Below are 21895 nucleotides of genomic sequence, written 5' to 3' on the forward strand. Positions count from 1 at the left end.
AGCTGAACATACCTAATCGAACAGTACACTGTAAATCCGTTACATCACGCAAAGGCTGCGTTAAAATACCGGATATACTCTAAAAAAAATTTAATTTGACTACTTTCCTGTCATTCACTGCCCAAAAGAGCGTCTCAAAATAGGCTCAGAACAATACATACCCCTAGTTTTATAAATAACACTTTCGTCACAAGTATCTTTGAGCAAGAGCGAAATGAATGTTTGAAGTGTTATTTTCTGTACGACTTTCATTGATTTGAATACTAATGTGTGGAAAATTTCCTATTAATGCTATTATCATTTCGAATAACGTTGGATAAATTAATTATTACAAATACAATAATTAAAGACCAGAATATTGCAATTATTGTATTAATAATGTAGGGTGATATAGTATATAATAGAGAATATAATATTACATAAATACTCTAAAATTACGTGATGAATGCAGAACACAGAGAGAACCATCAGAACTAAAAACATGCAATCCTTTTCCACGAAGGGAAAACTAGAAAACATAATAACGATCCTAACGGTCAACCCTTTGGAGGGAGACTCTACCTTTTCTTGACAAATATATTTTCCGTGGTATATGTGGAGGGTATTCAATTGTTTAGCATTGATTTCCGGGAGAGATCTCAAATACCATTCAAACAAAAACATCTTTTTCTTCTTCTTCTTGATGATGAGCTCGCGTCTGGTTAGACGACCGCTAAAACAGGTTTCCTAAGGAAAGCCGCATCAAAGATGCATTTGGATCCTGATTTCCATACCTTTCATAATGTAGTCATAAAGGACAAGAGATAAAGGTAAGGTGTAGAAAAAAAACACACTTCTCGCTTTGCGGCGACCAACGCATTACCACACAGGAGAACAAGCCGTGGACAATACGTAAAGCAAGCTATGTGACTAAAGTTAAAAGTTGAACACTAACTCAAGTCAACTAGGATAGATTTGCAATCTTTATGTCATGTTTTTGAAAAATTTCTAATAGTGTGTGTGATGTTTTGGATGTTGGTGTTTTCAATAGCTCTTGAATGCTTATGGGATTTTGCATTGGTGGCACTACATTTGGAGGGCAATGACTATGGCTTGTGCTTGGAACTTGTTCGGTAAGTTGATATTGACTGTTTTTTCTAAAAATGGTACATTTTTGTTTATTAAAAAGGCTATGCCACCATAAAGATTTTGCAGATCTGCTAATTTTTGTTTTACACCATTAATGTTCCAGCTCACGATATTGATTTGTTGTCTAGATCCTCTTCGAACTGCATGGCGTACTTACTTGGCACATGGTCTATGTCCCTGTATATTGCTTCGTTCTCCTTCAAGCTAATTACTTCCTTTAATAACTCGGACAACGATGAATATTGAGAGTCTGTCTCCATGTTATTAGCTTCCTCCGCACTCTTGTTTTCTCCCACGTAATCAATAATTGACTTACTTGCCTGTCCCTGAATGGACGTTCTAGCTGTGACCGGGAAAGTAGAGTCTCTTAGAGACTTCTTTTCAATATGCGGCGAATGTATGTCCTCTTGCTTCCTTTTGGGGCTTTTGTTTATTGTTGTGTACGAATGTTTCCAAATAGTCGAATTCCTTTTCATTCTTATTGTAAGTCATGCTGCTTGAAGAGTTCTGTGTAACTGATTCGCGTTGTTTTGGAAATCTGTCTCTTGGTATATTTTCAAAATTCATAATTTCCTTGATTTTTTTTTGTTTTGCGCGCAGTGCGCGCATATTACGATTTCCGAGTCACATTCATTCTCCGAATGTTCTTTCTGACACCTTGGGTATCTTTTCTTGTTTCGACATCTGGGCTCTAAATGTCCATATCTTAAACAATTCTTGCACTGTAAAAACTAACCTACGTATATGACAACTTTTGCTTTGTAATATTTCACATCCACGACTCTAGGTATTCTTTTCCCTTGGATGAAGTCTTCTGGGGTGATCTCAATACCTTAAATGATGTCCTTAGATGGATGTCTAACTTTTTATGAAACCCGAATCTATAAATTCGTTCGCAGCCTTTTTAGTTAATAACTCAATGCCTAGCCTGTTTCTCTCTTTCCTTGTTATTTTCAATATTCCTACCACATTAACCTTAGTTTCCTCCCAAGTCTAACGGGGTGTATGGATGCGACATTTGCGGATGCCCTCAACAAGCACAGTAAAATTTCGCGTGTCTGCGTGTTTATAATGTTCTATTTTAACTCTGTAAATGCGAATAGAAAAGCCTACATTAAATTAGCAAGGGTGAAAGCAAACGCATTCACGAGGGATAGGCAAAGCAATATGGAGGGAAAAGCAAGCCCACAACAAGAATAACCTTAGATGGTGCGCAGATCTTAAATCAACAATCTAGACATAAAATCACCGCTTATTACACGAATTAATCCGTGAATTATCTAAATTCTTTGAGAGCATTCACGCATACACGTCACTTTTGGCGCCAACCATACAATCAAAACAAAAACATGAAAATGAAATCTATTATGTTGAAATAGTTTTCAGCACGTACTATCTATCTTACATTACTTCTTAATGTTTTTTTTTTACTATAACCTTGTTCTTTTTTATTATTTCATAGTGGCTAGCTACGTTGCAAACACAATTACATTAAAATTATGTCATTGACGAATTAATTATTATTTAAATATAATATCAATTAGACACTATAAATGTAAAAAGGCTTACGCAACTGTGCAACAGAGATAATAAACCTGCCATGCTAATAAAACCTAGAATTGAGTGAGCCAGTTTTGCCGAATGTATTTATTTGGTATTATACCAAAACGGGGCTAAATAGCATAGAACATTATCGTGCAAAATACGAGATATATGCAAATTGTGAGAAATGTTTTTTTTTTTTTGTAATAAGCATGAAATCCTGTGCGTATGGAGTGATGCAAGTTTTAAACTTTTTGTTTGTCCTTGCCGTGTCCTTTCCAGCAATTTTTTTCACTTTAGTAGTGAACGATAGTTTTAGGCTGTTTATGCATTGTATATGGAATAAACTATTACAATTTCACAGTAAATAAATATGCCCGAAACGGATTCCGAAAACTGTTTTGTTAAATAATTTTAAGCTAATTTTCTTTCATATTCAGTATTAAATTTAAGACCTTAACAGATTATATTTAGTTTTAAAGATTTAACAAATAGTATGTATGTCAAAGGTCCTACGAATACCCGAGAACATTTAAAATTATAATAAGACATTACCATCTTTTAACTGATAATTTAACCATCATTGTTAACTATTTCAATACAATGCTATTTCGTTTCCGTTGGAATATGTATTTTTTAAAATCATCAAAAAGTTCTTTTACAATAGTTTTGGTTCCTCCTAAAAAAAACTCATATTTTTTATTATTTAAAATTTCTGTATTCCCTAAGTTAATACACTTTTGTCCACCACCTTTATAAAGATACCCTTTCAAAACTGTAACGGATTTTTTTTAGATTTTTTTGGTACCAGCGTTGCCATAAAAATATTTTTTTGCACTAAAAAATGCTTGAAGGACGGTAAGTTATTCATCTTAGACATTTTTCTTATTTTCATATGTAAGTCTGGGCACTATTTTTTGGACCCCCTAAACTCCAAACTTGTTTACTTACACCAATACTGTTTTAAAGAATCTCTTAAAGAACCCATACATTTTCAAATTAGTGAAATTATTGAAGCCGATGAGAAAGTGAAAAACAAACTAATTTACCATTTTTAAGTAAGGTCGTTGCTCCAAACCGTTTTTTTTTTGTTTCTTGAACTGGAAGCTCTACGGAAGTGCTGCTTAACTTCGTGTGTATGTGCAACAGACTGGACCTAATTGGTTAAAGAACTAAGCCACTCTACATTTTCTTAAACTTAATTAAAAAAAAACAACCACTAATTAAACATAAGTAGATATTGTTCCTGCGTCAGTTAGTGTAGGCAATAACGATATATTTTTTAAAATACGCCAACCAAAAATAATATCGTACTTTATGCAAAGGTCTACAATAATTATAGATACCACCAGTACACATGACTTTCTGGGTGACGTTAAATATTCGGCTTGCATAAACAAATTACCGCTTTTTCGAACTGAAACCTATTTATTTTTTTATTTTATTTATTTAGTATAAAGCTACAACAGAAAACAATCGTATTAACATTTTAAATGTACGAGCCAGAAGCAGAATGGAAAATTTTAAATAAGTATAAAAGTACAAAAATACACAAAATAAAAAGTCTATAACAGCATAACAATTATAAAAGAAAAATGTGATTAAAATTTCAGACAATACATAAGTTTTAATTAATCTTTGAAAAGCATTTAAATTATCGCACTCCTTAATGTATATATATTTCTTAATATTAATAATAATAATAATAATAATAATAATAATAATAATAATATAATAAAATTAAATAATAATATTATAATAATAATAATAATATTAAACTCTAACAAACCTTTATTTAAAATGTTATTCAACATATGTGTAGGTTTACATCGATGGACTGGGATGAAATCATTACGGACAGTAAAGTTGAACAATATTGCAGATGTGGCGCCGCCAAGCTATTGTAAAGTGGCAATTTTGTATAACTGGCTAAACTGCTCTAGATATGAAACCCACCTTTTGTGAGAACGTTCAAAACATTTAAAAATATTATTAATCAAATTAAAATACTTCTACGTTTATTTTTACATTACTAATTTCCAAATTCAACTTGTTTAGCAACACGACCAGAACCGGTTTCGATAGGTAACCGAAAAGTAATGAAATTTTGATTGTCGTCCATTTCGAAATTTCCTCGAAGAAAATATCTCTGGGGCAAAACCAGTTCGCAATAAAACAAGTTGCAACATTTTATTTCAATTTGCCGATGCCTGTAGTAATAAAAGTTTATATTTTTCGTATTCGTTATTTGACAGCAAAATTTTTTATTTTAAATATTTTTCCAAATTTAAGTATAGCATAATTATGGAATAAAAATATGAAAAATGGTTCGTAATATTTAAATAGTATATTATATAAGTAAATGAATTTTTCTACTAGTGTCAAATTAAACTCGTGACTAAAGTGGCGAGTATAAAAGTTGTTGCATCATATACTTTTTATATGGCCACTAGTTTTGGGGCATATTTTTGCAAAACAGCATGAAGACATGACGTGCAATTTGAGAAACGTCAAAATACCACCAGTCAATAGAATCTACCGACAGCATACGATCGCTCCCAAACCCGTGACTAAAGTAATAATATTTACCTTGCAGTAAAAATACCATTGTTTAGGGAAGACCCCTAACAATAATTGTCAACCCAAGTCACAATTTATAACAACAATATTGTCCTGCCAAATCAATAAAGTGCAAAACGACGCAGTACATAAACAAATGTTATAGAAAATTTTTGGAAGAAATTTAGAGAACAATAATTTTCTATGTTTAATTTGGTAACATTTAGAAGAGAAAACACATCTTCCACACTGCTGTTGATTTAATAAAAAAATATATCCAGGTAAAAGTTAAAGAAAAATTGTAATAAAGGAAATGGACATTACATGGGCGATTTCAACTCACACACTCGTCAGCGTCTGTTAATTACCAAGATGCGGATTATTTATTGATTTATTTTAACCTATAAGACCCTATCGATTGGTTAGAACCTAACACAAGATTGAATTTAAATTATTATTATATGTTCTTTTATTTTATTTTTAAGTTTAAAACATCTTCTTCAAAACATGCACAGGTATTTCGAGGTTTAAAAATCCTAGCCTGATTTTTTTTAGCTGATAAAGTGATGTAGCAGATTTAGTGGTCCCGCTGAGGTATCTATCTGTATATTATACTTAAAGTGAAACTAATATTTTAGTAACTTGGAAATGTTATTTTATTATATCCATTAATGTTATATGACCGGCTAACACATACGTTTTATTATAAGCTTGGTTAAAGCAGATATTTCCACACACTAAACCATATATGCAACTTCCAGTAAAGATTAAAAAGTCAATCTAAAAATGACATAGCATTGAGAACGCGAAATCACTTATTTACAAACATTACCAACAAAACCAAGCCAAATTCAATCTCCAACGCAACTTTCTAATCCCTTTCCGTATGATACTCACGACCATTGATGGAATATATATACATAGAACCAATCAGAAAATGTTTCAAATTTCTTTACCAATCGCGAGCGCACACAGATATAGTAATGTCAATTGCCGGCTCGCTAGTTCGTGATCTTTTAAACTGAATAACGCAGGGCTATAAGATTACAAATAGTTACTCGCACGATCTCTCTATCTATAAGGTGTTTCAATGCTCCGCTAAATGCCGTTACACACTCACGCGGATGCTTCGTTGAGTGAAGTTTATATGAGGATTTGCAAAGTTCAACGGATGTTCTACCAGCATGGGTCCAATCCGGTATTCTTCTTCTTCGGACTAAGAGGTTGTTTTTTTTACGGCGACAACTCTTGTGCATGCAGAAAACAGCTCCTAATAATTTCATGTTGGTATTAATCATTAAACATTTTTTATAACGGTAAATTATTGTATTACATATGGTTGGAGTAAAGTATCTATTATATAAAAATAAAATGTACACACATGATTATATAAATAAAGTATTTGGTGTAATAACGAAAATCGTTAATTTGAGTTTATCATTTGTATGATAAGATAATGTATATTTGTGCGTATTATATAGAAATCAAACATATATTTTAATATATACATATTTAGGTAAATATATGTTTATTTTTAAGTTATTCTAAAAATACATCTGTATTTTTTCCAAAAATATTTGAAAAAACTTTGGCTTTGAATTTTTAAATATATCAGTTTGCACGCACTGTTTATGGAGTGTTTTTAAATAGTTGGATTATTATAAACTTGATTTTTTACAAATATATAACGGAAATATCATTAAATAATAACTTGATTTCAATAAGAATTATATCGATGAAAAAGTAATTAAAGAACGAGAACACTGATTTGTATAAATGAGCAAGACAAAGACAACAATACTTTTACTTTTAGTACTTTCAGTCTTTCTCTATTGTAAAATTTCCCTCACTTTTCGAGATCGAGTTGTACACTGGGAGAATGCTTTTGCTATAAAGTGAACAACACTGTGACACAGGTGATCGTATTATAACATACAGCAAACAAGATTTTTGTTTCAAAAATAAACTCGGGTATTTCGATTAGCATTTTAAATGCATGCATAAATGCAAGGAATCATATTTTTGATCGAGGCCGTGATTGGCTTACTGGCCAAAAACTGCAATAATTCAACCGCACAACTATGCATCTGTGGAACGGCACTAAGTGTATAAAGAACCAAAGTTAATCGCGATAATCTACAGTTTGCGGTTACCGCTCTCTTACAAGACAAAACCACATTATTTATTCTCAATCCTTGATTATTTTGCCAGGTAACTTCAAAAACTGAGACTAGTTTTGACACCACTAGCTTTTTTGTCAACATAAGCTGCAATGAAGTAATAAATTTTTAATCTTTGCAGTATGCAAGATTAAAAATGCTGTACCATCTACTTCGAAAATCGAAACAGTACCACTTGAGTGTAAAGTAACAAAGTGCAATAACGTACAAGTGTGTTCAATAAATTTTTTCAAAATACTTTGGACATAGTCGCCAGAAAATTGGCCCTATTGCCAAGCATTGTTGAAACTGTTATTAGAAAGGTTAATCTCCACTTTTATGTTATTCTCACTAAAAAGTATGTGGCATTACCAATAACTGCAATATCAAGTCTAATTGTATTGGTTACTACCTTTGCAAAACAATGCTTTCTTTGAAGCAGATTTTAGGATTTCATTGTTCTTAGGATATTGTAGTGATGAACAAAAAGTTCAGATTTAGATGCCGCCCAAACATGTCACAGAAACAATTCGACAAACAACAATTCTCTAAAGTACCGGATACAAGGTCTTTGCAAGAAGCTATAAGCTTCTTGCAAAGACTATTTAATTGATTTCATATTCTGTCGCCGTTATATTTGCAAGTTAACAATGACAAAAATACCCACATAAGTGGAAACATATAAAAACGAACAAGATATCAAAAACTCGTCAAATACCAGTTGACTATCGATTAATAATAAGAGTAAATAAATAAAATAAACTTACCAAAACTGTAATTTTAGGTAACTTTAGGTAGCCAACATGATATAATAAACTATTTCAACATCAAATCTCTCTGTCTAGTGTATTCAGTTGTAAAAACAGCCAACCATGATCGCTATGACAAAATGTTTAATATCAGGGAATGAATGCGTTTTTGATAGGGTGATTTGAAATTTAGTAATCTAACCTAACCTAACGGATTTAGTTTCGGACGATATCCATCCATCAACACCGCATTAGATTGTTGAAGCTTTGCCGAATCAATTCATTAAATTCGCTCGTTTTTACCGCTTCACCGATTTTATATTTGATAATCACATGTGGGTACTCACTTTTGCCGGTGGAGCAGCGCAAAAGATAGTGGTTATGCAGGCATTATAAACTTATAGCGGTGCGTGTTGAAAAAACTGAAAACCATTTTTTCTCTGTAGCGCAGTTCAAACGGAACAACAGAACCCATTTCAGTTTATACTTTGTGTTTTCACTTTCTTGTAATTGAAATAATTAAAGCAGCTAACTCTATGAAAAGGCAACAGATTTTGCACGATTTTAGAGAAACTACAAGCAAACTACAATTTGCGGAAGAGCAAAATTTGTGTTGTGATTTAAATAGGACATGTGCAAGAAAAAATTGAAATTGCTCTAAAATATTTAGGATAAATCCGGAGATGTCGTGTATATTTACATTTATTTGATTTGGAAAATGGGCAACATATTACCAAGTCATTTTACCCAGTTCTAGTATGAACACTATCTACAATCATAACGCGAATATCGTTCATTCCTCATTATCAATCTAATTCAAATATCAAATCTTCCGAATTTGCATGACCTTAAAGCTTGTCTATAGATCTTCCGCAGCCGTTCGATAGTTTAACATTTACTGTTGATTGCTCAGGCCCATGACCTTTATCTAGGTTATAAACACAAGGATATTCAATCATTGTCTGCGGATACCTTGTAATTTTCTTTGCTGTTATGCACGAAGGCAATTTTTTAAAAACTAGTCTTGTGCAAGCCCCGAGCAATATAATCGAAGAGAACTGGAATTTATTTATGGAGTGACACTTTTCTCCTTCGTGTTAAAGTTTAATTAATAAGATTTACGCACAATATTTGCCATCTACTAATTGCGTCCAAGTTCTAAGGAGTTACCGCATCTTCCGGAAATGCCCCACTAACTTACACTTTGCGTTATTTTCTCTCTAAACACACACTTAACTTCATTGTATATGAAGATTTAATGTGGTTCGAACATATTTTGAGGAAATACGTAAAATGTCATCCCAACTTATTGAGATCTGTCAGCGGCCATGTTGGTGGTTGAATGCCGCAAGGTTATTGGTTAATGAATCTCGTTCATGGGACCTTCTCAAAAATGTTTTCATAATTGCTTCATAAGTTACTATCAGCACAGGCAGAGACTCTAGACCTCTAGTAGCTATATGGGAAAATCAAATATATGGTTGTTTAAACTTTAAACTACGCTTTAGAAAAACCTGACTGTGGTTTTAGGGTGAAAGTAGGAAGATTGAAAAAAAATAATAAGCATACTAAATATTTTTTATAATATATACTATATATAAACAACTACTTCAGGACCTTTTTCAGCTTGGGAATAACTGAGAAATCGTTCATTGGTCCTAAGTGATGTGTGTAATACGGCAAAACGGGTCTTATGTGTGACTATTTTTTTTTTAGTTTTACATTTGTATTTATTATTATTTAAACTGTCATCCCCAAACTTCTTATTTCTCATCCCCTGTTATTAATTCAGGAAAATAGTACTTCAGTTTTAATGCTACTACAAAGATATTTTCATTCCTATTAGAATAATTATTTTATCGGATGTATTTAAAACATATATTTTGCCTTTATAATTTATATTTAACTTTTGAAAGCACTTTGTTTGTTTTTCTCTTTAATTTCATTGTCAAGGTCTAAATTAATGCTTTAATAATAAGTTGGCGACTTCACGAAAGTCAAACAACGAGGCCTTAATTGTATTGTTGGCATTATAAGACCACACTTTCATTACTCGAAGTCTTGATGGTGTACCGGATATTAAACTATAAACTTTAGGGACACGGCACTTTTCAGAAAGAAGTATTGCTGAAACACAAGAATTGGATCACGTATATCACGTTCTTATTATGTTACAGTAAAAGCTAAACTATCTATCCCTCTTATGAGTAGCTAAATATCCGACTTTTAACCACTTAATAACGATTCCGCCAGAATTTGAATATTACTACAGCGGGAAGTCGCAATGCTCTAAAGTGTCCACTAGAATGTAACTAAAAGAATGTATTTTTCCTAAATATTATTAGAAAAAGTAAATGTATACGAATTATGTGTGAGTTAATACTCAATGGATACGTGAAGGATGTAGCCAATGACCTTGCAAACATACCTGAATATGGCTACTATGTTATTTATTTTAATAAACCTTTAGGAACACACGAAAGCATATATAATTTGTTCATTCGATAAAATCCAGTATTGCCACATTTTCAACTTGACAACATTGCTTTTCAGTTGTATACGATGACATTTTCGATGAGATATTTTGACCCGATTTGTCAATTTGCGATAATTTTAGTTGAATGAACCACCGTCTTCATGATTTTTTGGACAAGTGTGACGAAAATGATTTCAGATTAACCCTTATTATTTATATTATTACTAGTATAAAAAATTATCAAAACGGGGATAAAAATCAAATATTTTTAAGGTGGCGGGTATTTCCCTGGGTTCACGTCTGCCACACAATCCGAAAAATTTTACGTATGGGCTATCATACTTATCGACAGAGGAAATAAGGATGGCTTTTTTCCAATATGTAGAATGGTATTTTTGGATTTTATACATAGCCTGACTTAAATAAAAATAATACGTATATTTTCCTTTCCTCGTGTTTTTGTAAAGATCCAAAATCATATTTTGACCTGCAGAACTCGGAAGTAAAATTAAATAAAACAAAAGGTCACGTCGTGGATATTAACATGGAATTTTTGGAATATATTGTACAATTTGGTGATATTCGTTTGAAATTACATCTTTGTTACCTATATAATAAACTTTGAACAGCTCAAACTAAAATTATAGTTGATAAAATGTTAAAATTTAAAGAAAAATATCTATCGAAATGAGAACCGAGACGTAGGATGTATGTTTTAAGAATAATCGTATAAAAAATGTGTTTTTCTACTCTCGTCTGTAAAATACCTAATTACCCACCGATCTAGCGTGCGGGAAGCGTCACTTTACCACGTCAGTTTCGTTTCCCATGAATCCGAGCCACTTCGGACGTTTCCGGAATTTTACCGCACGGATTTGGAAGCAATCGGATGTTTTCGGAGATATTTCCCACGCTTTGAATTTTGACGTTTGTCAATTCTCACAGTCGTGTCAGTGAATGTATTCGTGTTGTTTTGCGAAAATGTACCCAAAAACTAACGGTCGTAGAAAAAGTATAGTAGGCAACACGTTCGGTAAACTTTTTAACTCACTCGTTTATTAAACACTCGTTCCGCTCGTGTCAAATAAACTCGTGAGTTTACCGCACTTGTTGCATAATATACTATTTTCAGAGTGTTCTCAAATTCGATAAAGAATAAAACATATTAACCGGATATTTTGAATATATACAAAAATATGAAAAATGTAAAAAATAAGTGCTTGTTTTGTTGGCGTTTATACGTTGCAGGTATACGACCCATTTTACTACCTAAAAAACTGTACGTGGAACTTTTAGTTACCTAACGAAAACTTTTAATATTAATGAATGCAAATCAACATGTGACGACGGTATTGTATGCATTTTACCTAGGGTTAAAGATCGTAAAAGTTCCGGTCACATTTCCTGTTACATGACGATATTGACATTTTTAAAGTGGCTTACAGTTTGACCGTGCCATGAGAGTCGATATTATTAAAGTGCCACATTCGGTATATGCTGCTGAATTAATTGTCTGAAGCAATTTAAATCATTTGGCGCTTAGTTAGTTTCGTTTGTTTTTTTTTGCAGATCCATCCATTGTTACAAACAAAAAAATTGCATTTTCGCAAGTTGGATTGAAAGCCCCGATCTCCAACCAAACGGAAAATACTAAAACTTCAGTTAATTCAATTCATTAAAAATAGATGCGGTCAAAAATAAATGACACCGAAATTTGAAGACGTTTCCAACAAAAAACTTGTACTGGGTTTACGTAAAATAGGGTAAAGATAATTGTCTCTTCCTTCATGACAGGTGAGGGAGCTATGACAGCAGCAATTTTCAAAACTGACTTGAAGTTTTAGTTCTTTTAATACCGTAACAACTTAAGACAGCCTTTTACCTATTTTGATATTCCGGAGGACACAGAGTCTCTGGAGAACAAACGTTTCGGCGAACTGTTTAGATAAACGCAACAAAAATTTAGATTTTTTATAAGTGACAACAAAGTGACCTAATACCACGGAACGCAGACATGCAGATTATTTCAATTGCCTGGACAAAAAAAAAGTGAAATTAATTAGAACAAGCTAATAGTCTAAGAGCCAGTGGGCGGCTACCTGCATGTATTTGACCAGACCTGGGTTTTTGTACATTGAGGCCCCTATACCTATTATACATGAGGTAGGGACCCACTAAGCTCAAAGCGGTGGACCCAGGTACTGCGCAGGTGAGACAGGTATTGATTTTTGGCGAATCTGCCGTTTTGAAATCTTAAAATATATTATTATTATTATCAAAAAATAATAATCGCAGACCATTAGCATGCGGTTAAAATTATGGCAGAGAGTTTTGAAAATGCTCAAAAAATTAAAATTTTATTTTTATCACTGTATGTATAAAATTAATACTTTTTTTGTACTTTATATGCCAAAATTTATAAGATTGATGATAAATGAAGTAGATATATTACGAAATAATCTGAAATAATAACAAAAAACAATTCAAATCTGTAGTTAAATTTTTTTATATTTATTTGAGACAAAATTTGAAAGGTGTCGGAGTCATGTTTGTCATAGGTTAACCCTCCTTCATCATCCATTGAATCGAACTCTGTAAAAATAAACCGTAAATTGTAAAATATAAATAATTAGTAAATTGATCCGAATATATTTGATAAAGAATTTTTTTATCAACTTACCAGGGACATTAGTAATTAAGTCGCTAACAAAAAATTAAAGTTGATCTCCATCGAACCATTTAAAGACAAATGTGTTGTCCTCCTCGATCCAACCATACTCCAATGGGTCAAGGTTGAAGGTTGCTTTTTGTAAGCGTTTTTCCAAATTGTTGGTAAAGTTCACTCTGGTGATATTGAGGTTGCGTCAAAATGTTGTATTTTTTTACTAAAATTTTGATTCACATCCGAAGCTTGGTAACTACTCATGGTACTACAGAGGGTCCTTCCGCTAACGACAGATGTAATTCAGCGCCAATATCTTTTTTTACTTCATCTGTCTCAGAAACGTTTACGTCTTTTACAAGATTATCAGGTACTATTGTATCATCAGTTATTGAGCTATCAGCTAATGTTGATGGTTGCTCAGTTGCAGACGACGACGTAGTGGGTTGTAATACAGCTTCTTTGTTGAGATCGGTTGCAATTTTTTTTAAGCCGTAAACGCTTTGTAACAACTACTGTGATATACAGAATCAAAAATTTGTCCTGTAGAATTATTTCATTGTATTTAAAATTTATATTTTCTTAACCTCAAAATTTGTCGACATTTTTCCATCTCTCTCTCTCTTATGAAAATGTCAATAATTTCTCAGTCTTTGCTGTTGCATAAAAAACACACTTCACTAGTTCGTTTTCACTCGACATAATCTCAGAGATATTTAACGAATAATAGTTTAATTAAAGAAAAAAAACATATATTTTTCGATAATAATAATAATATATTTTAAGATTTCAAAACGGCATGCCTGTCTCACCTGCGCAGTACCTGGGTCCACCGCTTTGAGTTTAGTGGGTCCCCACCTCATGTATAATAGGTATAGGGGCCTCAATGTACAAAAACCCAGGTCTGGTCAAATACATGCAGGTAGCCGCCCACTCGCTCTTAGACTATAATGAAAAACGCTGAAACAATATCCCCTATTCCAAAAAAACCGCTAATAATTACTAATTATGAGAAAGTTATGAAATTACTAAATTGCGACAAAAAACAAATTTCGATACGATTTTCAAAACCAGTCTTATTTAAAGATATTCTCAAAAACAAATTTCACAAATTATGGTCTTGTAAAAACGATGACCAAACTACATCGACGGGAATAAGAATAAGAATCGTCATCCGTTCACAAAACAGAAAAGTGAATACGGCAAAATGCAAAACGAGGGTTGGTTATCAATCCCATTTGTTTCACTTATTGCGGGCTGCAGTGTTTTCGGTGTTTTTCTTATGCCCGTTATCTAACGGTGCATACAATGAACTTTCTAAAGTCTTGCAACAAAATGCATTGCAAAATTGTTCAGCGAAGAACAATAAAATTGTAGATGTATGTAGGTCGTGCGCCGTCCGCCGTGTTGGGAGAGCCAAGTAAAATTTATTTATTTTTAAATTCATTTCAAAACTTAATATGACATGTTAGGAAGAATGTACAAACAAAGTGGTCCAAACTCGAGGGGCCTCTATGGCTTTAAGCATTTGCAGCGTAGTTAGTTAAAAACTAAAAGTCGAAGTCGAAAACTAAAAACCGCATCATGATATGTGACAACGTTTCTGAGCTACATGGTGATTCTTAAAAATTTGCGTTTCTAAAGATAGAAATTTTTATTAAAAACATTTTTTGAAGATTTTTTAACGGAAAATCTACCGGTTTCACCGATTTTGTTTTAAAACCTTTAGTTCACGAGAGTTACATTTTTTTAAATGGAATACCCCAATTTTTTGAAAAAAAAAGTTTTCTAATAAAATTTTCTGTCAAACGTCAAAGTAGTTAAAAAGATATCTGCAATTTTTAATAATTACCATAGTAGGCTGTGCTTAACACTGACCTATACAGTTTTAAGGTAGCTATGATCATATAAAAATGTTTGAAAACTTTGAAAAGTACATGATAAAATGTTATATTGAAAGTAACGAAAATCGACAGACGGCGTTAAATCTATATTTCTAGAGATATCCGGAAAGAAGGCAACCTAGCTCAAAAATATTTTTGAAGTTAAAACGTCATTTACAAGAATACGGATCCTTTACAAAATGCGCGGCCTAGGACGTATAGAAGCCTAGTCAGAGATAGAGAGTTGGAAGAACGGTTCTGGGGGAAATAGCGTTAAGAGAAGATGTAGGATATGTTTACAAGAAAACGGCTGTCAATTTGAGCATTTGTTTTAGAATTAAATAAACTTAGATGTAGATTTTAAGTGTTACATAGTTTAATTAATAAACATTAAAAAGAAATGCTTTTAATAATTTTATTTTCGTTTATTATTATAGGGTTGGTAATTATTGTAAACTAGAAGTTAAAGTGCAAGGTTGCTGTGTTCCCGCGTGTCGTAGCCAACTTGATTTTGTATGAAAAAAAAAAACAATAAAATTTTATCTACACATTTATGGCGTATAAAGCGCCTACTATGGTAAATATCAAAAATATCAAAATTGTATGGCACATCGTTCGACAGCAATTTTTTATTAGAAAATTGTTTTTTTTAGAAAAATTGGCGGCATCCAATTTAAAGAAATATAACTTTGTGTGATATCTCGGGAACTAAAGGCTCTAAGACAAAAAGGGTAAAATAGAGAGATTCCCGCTTAAAAAAACTTAAAAAAATGTTTTTTCCCAAAACCTATTCTTACAATTAAAAAAGTTATAGAGGGCCTTTAAAATCGCACATTTTTGAGAGTCACCCTGTAGGTAAGTTTTTGACTTCTTTCGAAAATCGAGCCCGTAACAGGCATATGAGTTTTGGGCTAACTATGCCGCAAATGCCTAAAGCCATAGAGGCTCCTCGAATTTGAACCACCTTGTACAGTTTGACCAGTTGAGGATAGTGAGCGGTCATATCTAGAAAGATATTTTTCCACTCTCTTTCCTAAAATACCAAATCGTCGGACATCGGACATGTCCGACATATTAACCACGGGTTTGGAAGCAACCGGATGCTTTCGGAAATTTTACCCATGGCTTGAATTTTGATATTTGTCAATACTGACTGTCATGTTCGCACGTCAGTGACTGTATTCGTGTTATTTTTCGAAAATATTTCCAAAACTAACGGTTGGAGAAAAATGTAGTATGCAGCACGTTTGATAAACAGATTTGGGCAAAAAATTCATAATAAAAGTGACTTATATTAAATAACTGATACAAATAATAATCATTGAGAAATAGTATTATGTGAAGTATAATGATTTTGAGGACAATGATAAGATACAAAAATCATCCCACATCAGACATCTTCGGTATTCTTTTTCTTTTTCTGATTAAGTTTTTTGTTTTTTTTTTTTAATTTTATAAGACAGAATTTGTGAAGCATTTTACAGAGCACAAAACAACCTTTTGCCAAATTTCATTGAGCAAAACCTTTAAAAATAAATTTGAACCTCTCCCCATCACCTTATTTGAAAAGCAAGTGTAAAAAGTATCTGAACAAAATTTGGCTTGCATTACTTAATTACCTACAACTTGAAAGTAATTTTCAGCGATTCGTCTTGGTCACTTTTATTATGAATTTTTTTTGCAAAATCATTTAAAAATTAAAAATGTTTATAATAATATGTTTATTTCCAAACTCCTAAGTACTTCCACTAAGCCTTAGTTGTTTCGCCGCTAACAAAAACAAACAAAAACAGAAATTAAGTTTTTAAAATCTGTTAATTGGCATGGTTCGTTTATAGAACACAACTTTTTAAGGGCGCTCCAAGATATTTTCACGTCATCGTTATACTCGTTCGCTGCTAAAATCGAAAATTAATATCTCAACTTTCAATTTGGCCCATTTAATGGTTTAAGAGTTAGTTATACTCAAGCAAGTTATACCCTGTATACACTCGTTTCTATAATATACACCTGCAACTAGTCGCTTTATTAATCGCAAATTAAAATAATAATGAAACATAAATGGAAATAGTACAGTTTTTGTTACATTCTAGTTATTTATAATGAAACTTTCTATAATTCCAGTGGCGTTAAACCACTGCATTTACATGTCGTTTTTATATTACCTTCGAAGTATCGATTTAAACCGACTTTTTGTTTAGCTACTGGCTTACTTTAAGTCGTTTATATCGAAGAATTGGTTAAATGTCTCCTCTATTAGGCAAAAAAGATTTTCCTCTATAAAATAATTTTGCAAATAAAGTTAGACAGCATCGATGAAATAATTTAATAATAGTATATTATCCATCAAGTCTTAGCCGCAAGTTTGTGCATGAACAAATTTTAAAGGCATTGCTCACTATACTTTTTTTTTTACTTTCCCACAAAAAAATCTGAGCTTGAGTAAAATACCGGAGACGCTCGAAATGGCTTGCAACAATGTTTAATGAAGCTGACGTTTTAAAGTGATACCTTGCGCGTGTCTAATAAGTGTATAATTGGGTATTATATTTTTTTTTTAGAAATCTGCGAAAATCTTACATGTTATTTGCAATGTTACTATTATTCTCTTTGTGTTGTATACAGGGATATTGTTATTTTTATTAGTATTTGGTGTTCCTTTTAAAAAGGATATGCTTAAGAAAAAGGTGATTAGAAACATTTCACTGTACAACTAATTTTACGCCAATAAATATCTCATCCAGTGCGTATAAAACGCCCCAACCACAGTTTCCTCGGGAATTGCGATGATTCAAGAAAACAGACCAAATAATTATTTGAATCGTACACAGTCATTGCCATGAAAAGAATATGAGACTATCTTAAAGAAAAAGTTATGGGTTTTCCCATTTTTTTAGTAACGCGGAGTTTTTATTCGTTTTTTTTTATAATATAGAATAGTTTCAAATAAATTGTATTATTTCTTGTACCATAATAATAATAAAGAAACTTTTTGAAAAACAGGATAAGAGGATTTTTTTTAAGTTGAAACGGAATTATTGTATTAAATTATTAAAGTTCCTGATCCAAAGCGCTATAATGGAAATAATATACATCGAGTAGTTGGTTTTAGTCAGTAAAAGAAAGTAATCCTCCAGTCAGCTGATAAATTAAAATTTCCTGGCCTCAAAATTGTATGTGCTTCACTCCATTCTGTAAAATACCTCACACCGATCTAGTGTACGGAAAGTGTCATTTTACCATGTTACTTCTGTTTCCCATGGATCCGAGCCACTTCGGACATTTCCGGAATATATTACCGAACGGGTTTGGGAGCAATCGGAAGTTTTCGGGGATTTTACAGCACGGTTTGAATTTTGACGTTTGCCAATTCTGACGGTCATGTTAGTGAATGTACTTGCGTTGTTTTGCAAAAATGTACCCAAAAAATTAATGTCGTAGGAAAAGTATAGTATGCAGCAACACGCATGGTAAATTTTTGAAGTCATTTAATGCCGTTTACCACACTTGTTGCATAACATACTAATATCAATGTAGTTACAATATTTATAAATGATAATTACGCTTGGAAATGAAACATTACTATACTGTCTTCAAAAGCTTAAAAAGTCTTAAAAGCTGAAGTTTCGAAGATCGTCTTTCAAAACATCCGAATCCAATTTAAAATATGTAGGCAGATTATTAAATTGTTAATTGAAATTACGCAATACGATTCGATTAAAAGCACTTAAGATTATAAATTTCGGTATTAGCAGGCGAACTACTTTCTGTCTGGTAGATACGATTATTTAGAGTCGCAAAACGAATAATCTTGGATTTTGTCTGCGAAATCATATTGGTTTTACGTACTAGTTACTGCGTATGCAATACGTCCTTTTCACTAGAGTACTCGTGTGCCTTATCGGATTTTGTCTGAGCTTTTCAAAAATAATATACCTCTAACACAAAAGTTGACTACATATTGTCTATGGTTTGCTTCTGCTTTAGAGTTTAGAGCAATCTTTGCCAGGTTCTTTCCAAGAATAATGATTTCTTTAATAACACCCATTTGGTCTACTGGCATTTTATAAAAGTTTAAATACTTTACCTTGTTCTGAATAACATCGACGATGACATAGATCAATAGGACGATTTCCTGCTCATCGGATCCCATTAGAGGACCTTGCAGTCCAGCTGTGGCCACGTACAAAACACATATATGATGTGGTCCTATCATGTTTAGGCCTTGGATGCTCGTCCGCGTTCCGATAAAACCGCGCGTTTTTTTCAAAAAATCACTGCCACATTATAAATAATAACACGAATCCGCCATTTTGCCACGTGACACTCTTCAACAACCTGTCGGATTTAACCTACGATCCAACTTTGCAGAATCCGTTACGTCTTATAGCGTTGTTTGTTTTTGAAATATTTTTTTAACGATTTTAAGGTTGATAATAATTTTCAGATGTAGTTTTGAATCGGGCGTTATCTTATCTGATCCAGTCCGCTTAAAAATAAAATCACAGATACACGTTTATTTAACCTACGTTGGGCACAGAGTGCAACAAAAACACACAAAAAAACGGAGAAATCTTCATACTATCCCAACGGTCTTGTTTCGGTGGACGTATACGTGTATAAGGCGTATTATCGCCATCCAAGTGTCATTTCTGGCTACGAATTTCGTAGGTTAGGGATATTTTCGAACAGTTTTCACGCGCACACACGGCAAAACACAGTATCTCAACAGGTAAATCAGGTAGTACGCGGAACGATATCGACAGCGACTGTTATCAAATTTTATTAAACGCTCACAGCCTTCTTTGGAAATACATAATAATACAGCAGTGTCCGACTCGCCAGCGATATTTTTCGCGTTTACTTCGTTTACTTACAGGTACAGGTATTCCGTATTGTAGCCTCGATTTACCGGGGGGTCGGTTAGAGTTAGACTGGTTCTCTTACCTGGTCGTTCCGACCAATGAGAGCCGAGCACGGTCGGAACGCAAGGTAACTGTACCTATTCGAACCGCATATTCTATAGGTTATATAATTAGACGACTTTGTAAAGACAGGATGAATGCGGAGAGTCTTGCTGTACGCTGGCAACATGTTGATTCGTCTATATCGATTATTTTTCGTACCAAGTACTATTAAATGGTTCGCCAGTAAATTGTTTTCAGGTGGGTTTTGATACAGACACACGTTTTTACGGAAATTTATTTAAGTTTCATGAGCTGCAATTGAAAATTAACTGGAGTTATTGGTTTTCGAAACGTTAGTTATCAGTTTGAATGAACATTCTTCTTTAAACATTAGAGCACACCCCTTGAACATCCGAATGGTGATTTTATAGCGGACACCAAGATTTCCACTGATGAATGAAAAACTTAAACACATCATCGTCAGCCCCATAATGAAACCAAACATTAATTTGTTCAAAGTTATTAATCGGCTTAATAGCTACTTCAGTCATTCATTCGGCCCTTTACATAATTTGATCATAATGTTGAGTAAGCTGATATATTTTTCGACCCCATCATTATTATGTGTGTGACGCCACAGTTACTGCGGAAGTTCTTTGTTAAATTTAAGTTCCTGATATAATAAAATAATAACAGGTTTATTTTACAATAACAAATATTAGCAGCATACATTGCAGCATTGAATGTTTTAAAACAGTTGAACAGTTCCCATATATCCATCGTTAGTTCAGAATGAGTATGTCTATAATATATTAAAGAACACCAAGCAACGAAATTCCTTGAAACTTGAATTTTGTCTAGTTGTTCGAAATATTACGTTTACGAATTTTTTGAAAAGGTAATTCAAGTTCCACATGCATGCCAAATTTTAAATTGTTACTCCCGGTCGCTTTTTGTGCAACCAGTTTGATAAACTCCTTGTGTCGAATTTGATTTGACACTGAAACCCACAAGATAGGTTGGCCATAGAGATCGGATACGAACACAAAAGAAGTTATTCAATTATTCAAAGAGATAAATCCTGATTTACCACTTATATCGGAAAGTACAGTAAGCCAGATTGACAGTTTCTGTGCAAGAAAATCATCACGTGTCCACTAAGCAGATAGCTAAAGACCGGAGCTAGTCAGTTATCAGCGCATCCTAAAAAATGAACAGAAACTCACGGAAGATGATCCAGACAGAACTTTCGCGAAGAATGGATTGGAACTTCTTGTTTGCTGATGAGTCAATGTTTATGTCATTGTTGAATGGAATTAATTTTCCGAATTAAATAATATTTGATGTTTAAAACAAGGAACAAACGTCAAATTTTCAATTTCGGATTTTCGATTCATTGAATTTATTTATATAATGGAAATTGAGTTTGTACTCACAAATTGTCAGATATTAAATTCACAATGCCATATAGAATCTCGAATGAATACGATGTCGACCCACTAAGTGAAAAATGTCAAAAAATGTGAATAATATGTTAATTTACCTATTTTATGTACAATTTGTTAAAATAGTATCGATAGTAGATACACAAACTTATGAAATACCTCGAAGGATTAGATTTGTATGGTGTCGTCTCAAATTTTACCACGATTTCTTGAAACGATAAAGTCATAATTGGGTTATAAATCGCTCTTCTGTACTTTTAATATCGATTAAGATAAATGCGTTTTATAGAATGATAATTAAAAATACGTCTCAAGTTCCATGAGTACTTCAAAATTGCGCTCCAAAAGAGCATATTTGAAAATCAAATATGCAGGCAAATTGAAA

At 32.7% G+C, this 21895-nt stretch overlaps 1 protein-coding gene across 1 annotated transcript in view; it reads right to left on the bottom strand.

The window, feature by feature from the left end:
• The window catches only part of LOC132708368 (RNA-binding protein fusilli), a 62743-nt gene extending 42699 nt beyond the window's left edge, over window positions 1-20044 (bottom strand). Inside the window, exon 1 of the mRNA XM_060680664.1 lies at window positions 19246-20044. Coding sequence (XP_060536647.1) covers window positions 19246-19374 — 129 coding nt within the window. The 5' untranslated portion in view covers window positions 19375-20044. The remainder of the gene's footprint in view (window positions 1-19245) is intronic.
• Between the last annotated feature and the right edge of the window lie 1851 nt (window positions 20045-21895).

The sequence above is a fragment of the Cylas formicarius genome, unplaced genomic scaffold (assembly GCF_029955315.1).
Source record: "Cylas formicarius isolate icCylForm1 unplaced genomic scaffold, icCylForm1.1 PGA_scaffold_10__41_contigs__length_53128322, whole genome shotgun sequence".
Lineage (NCBI taxonomy): Eukaryota > Metazoa > Arthropoda > Insecta > Coleoptera > Brentidae > Cylas > Cylas formicarius.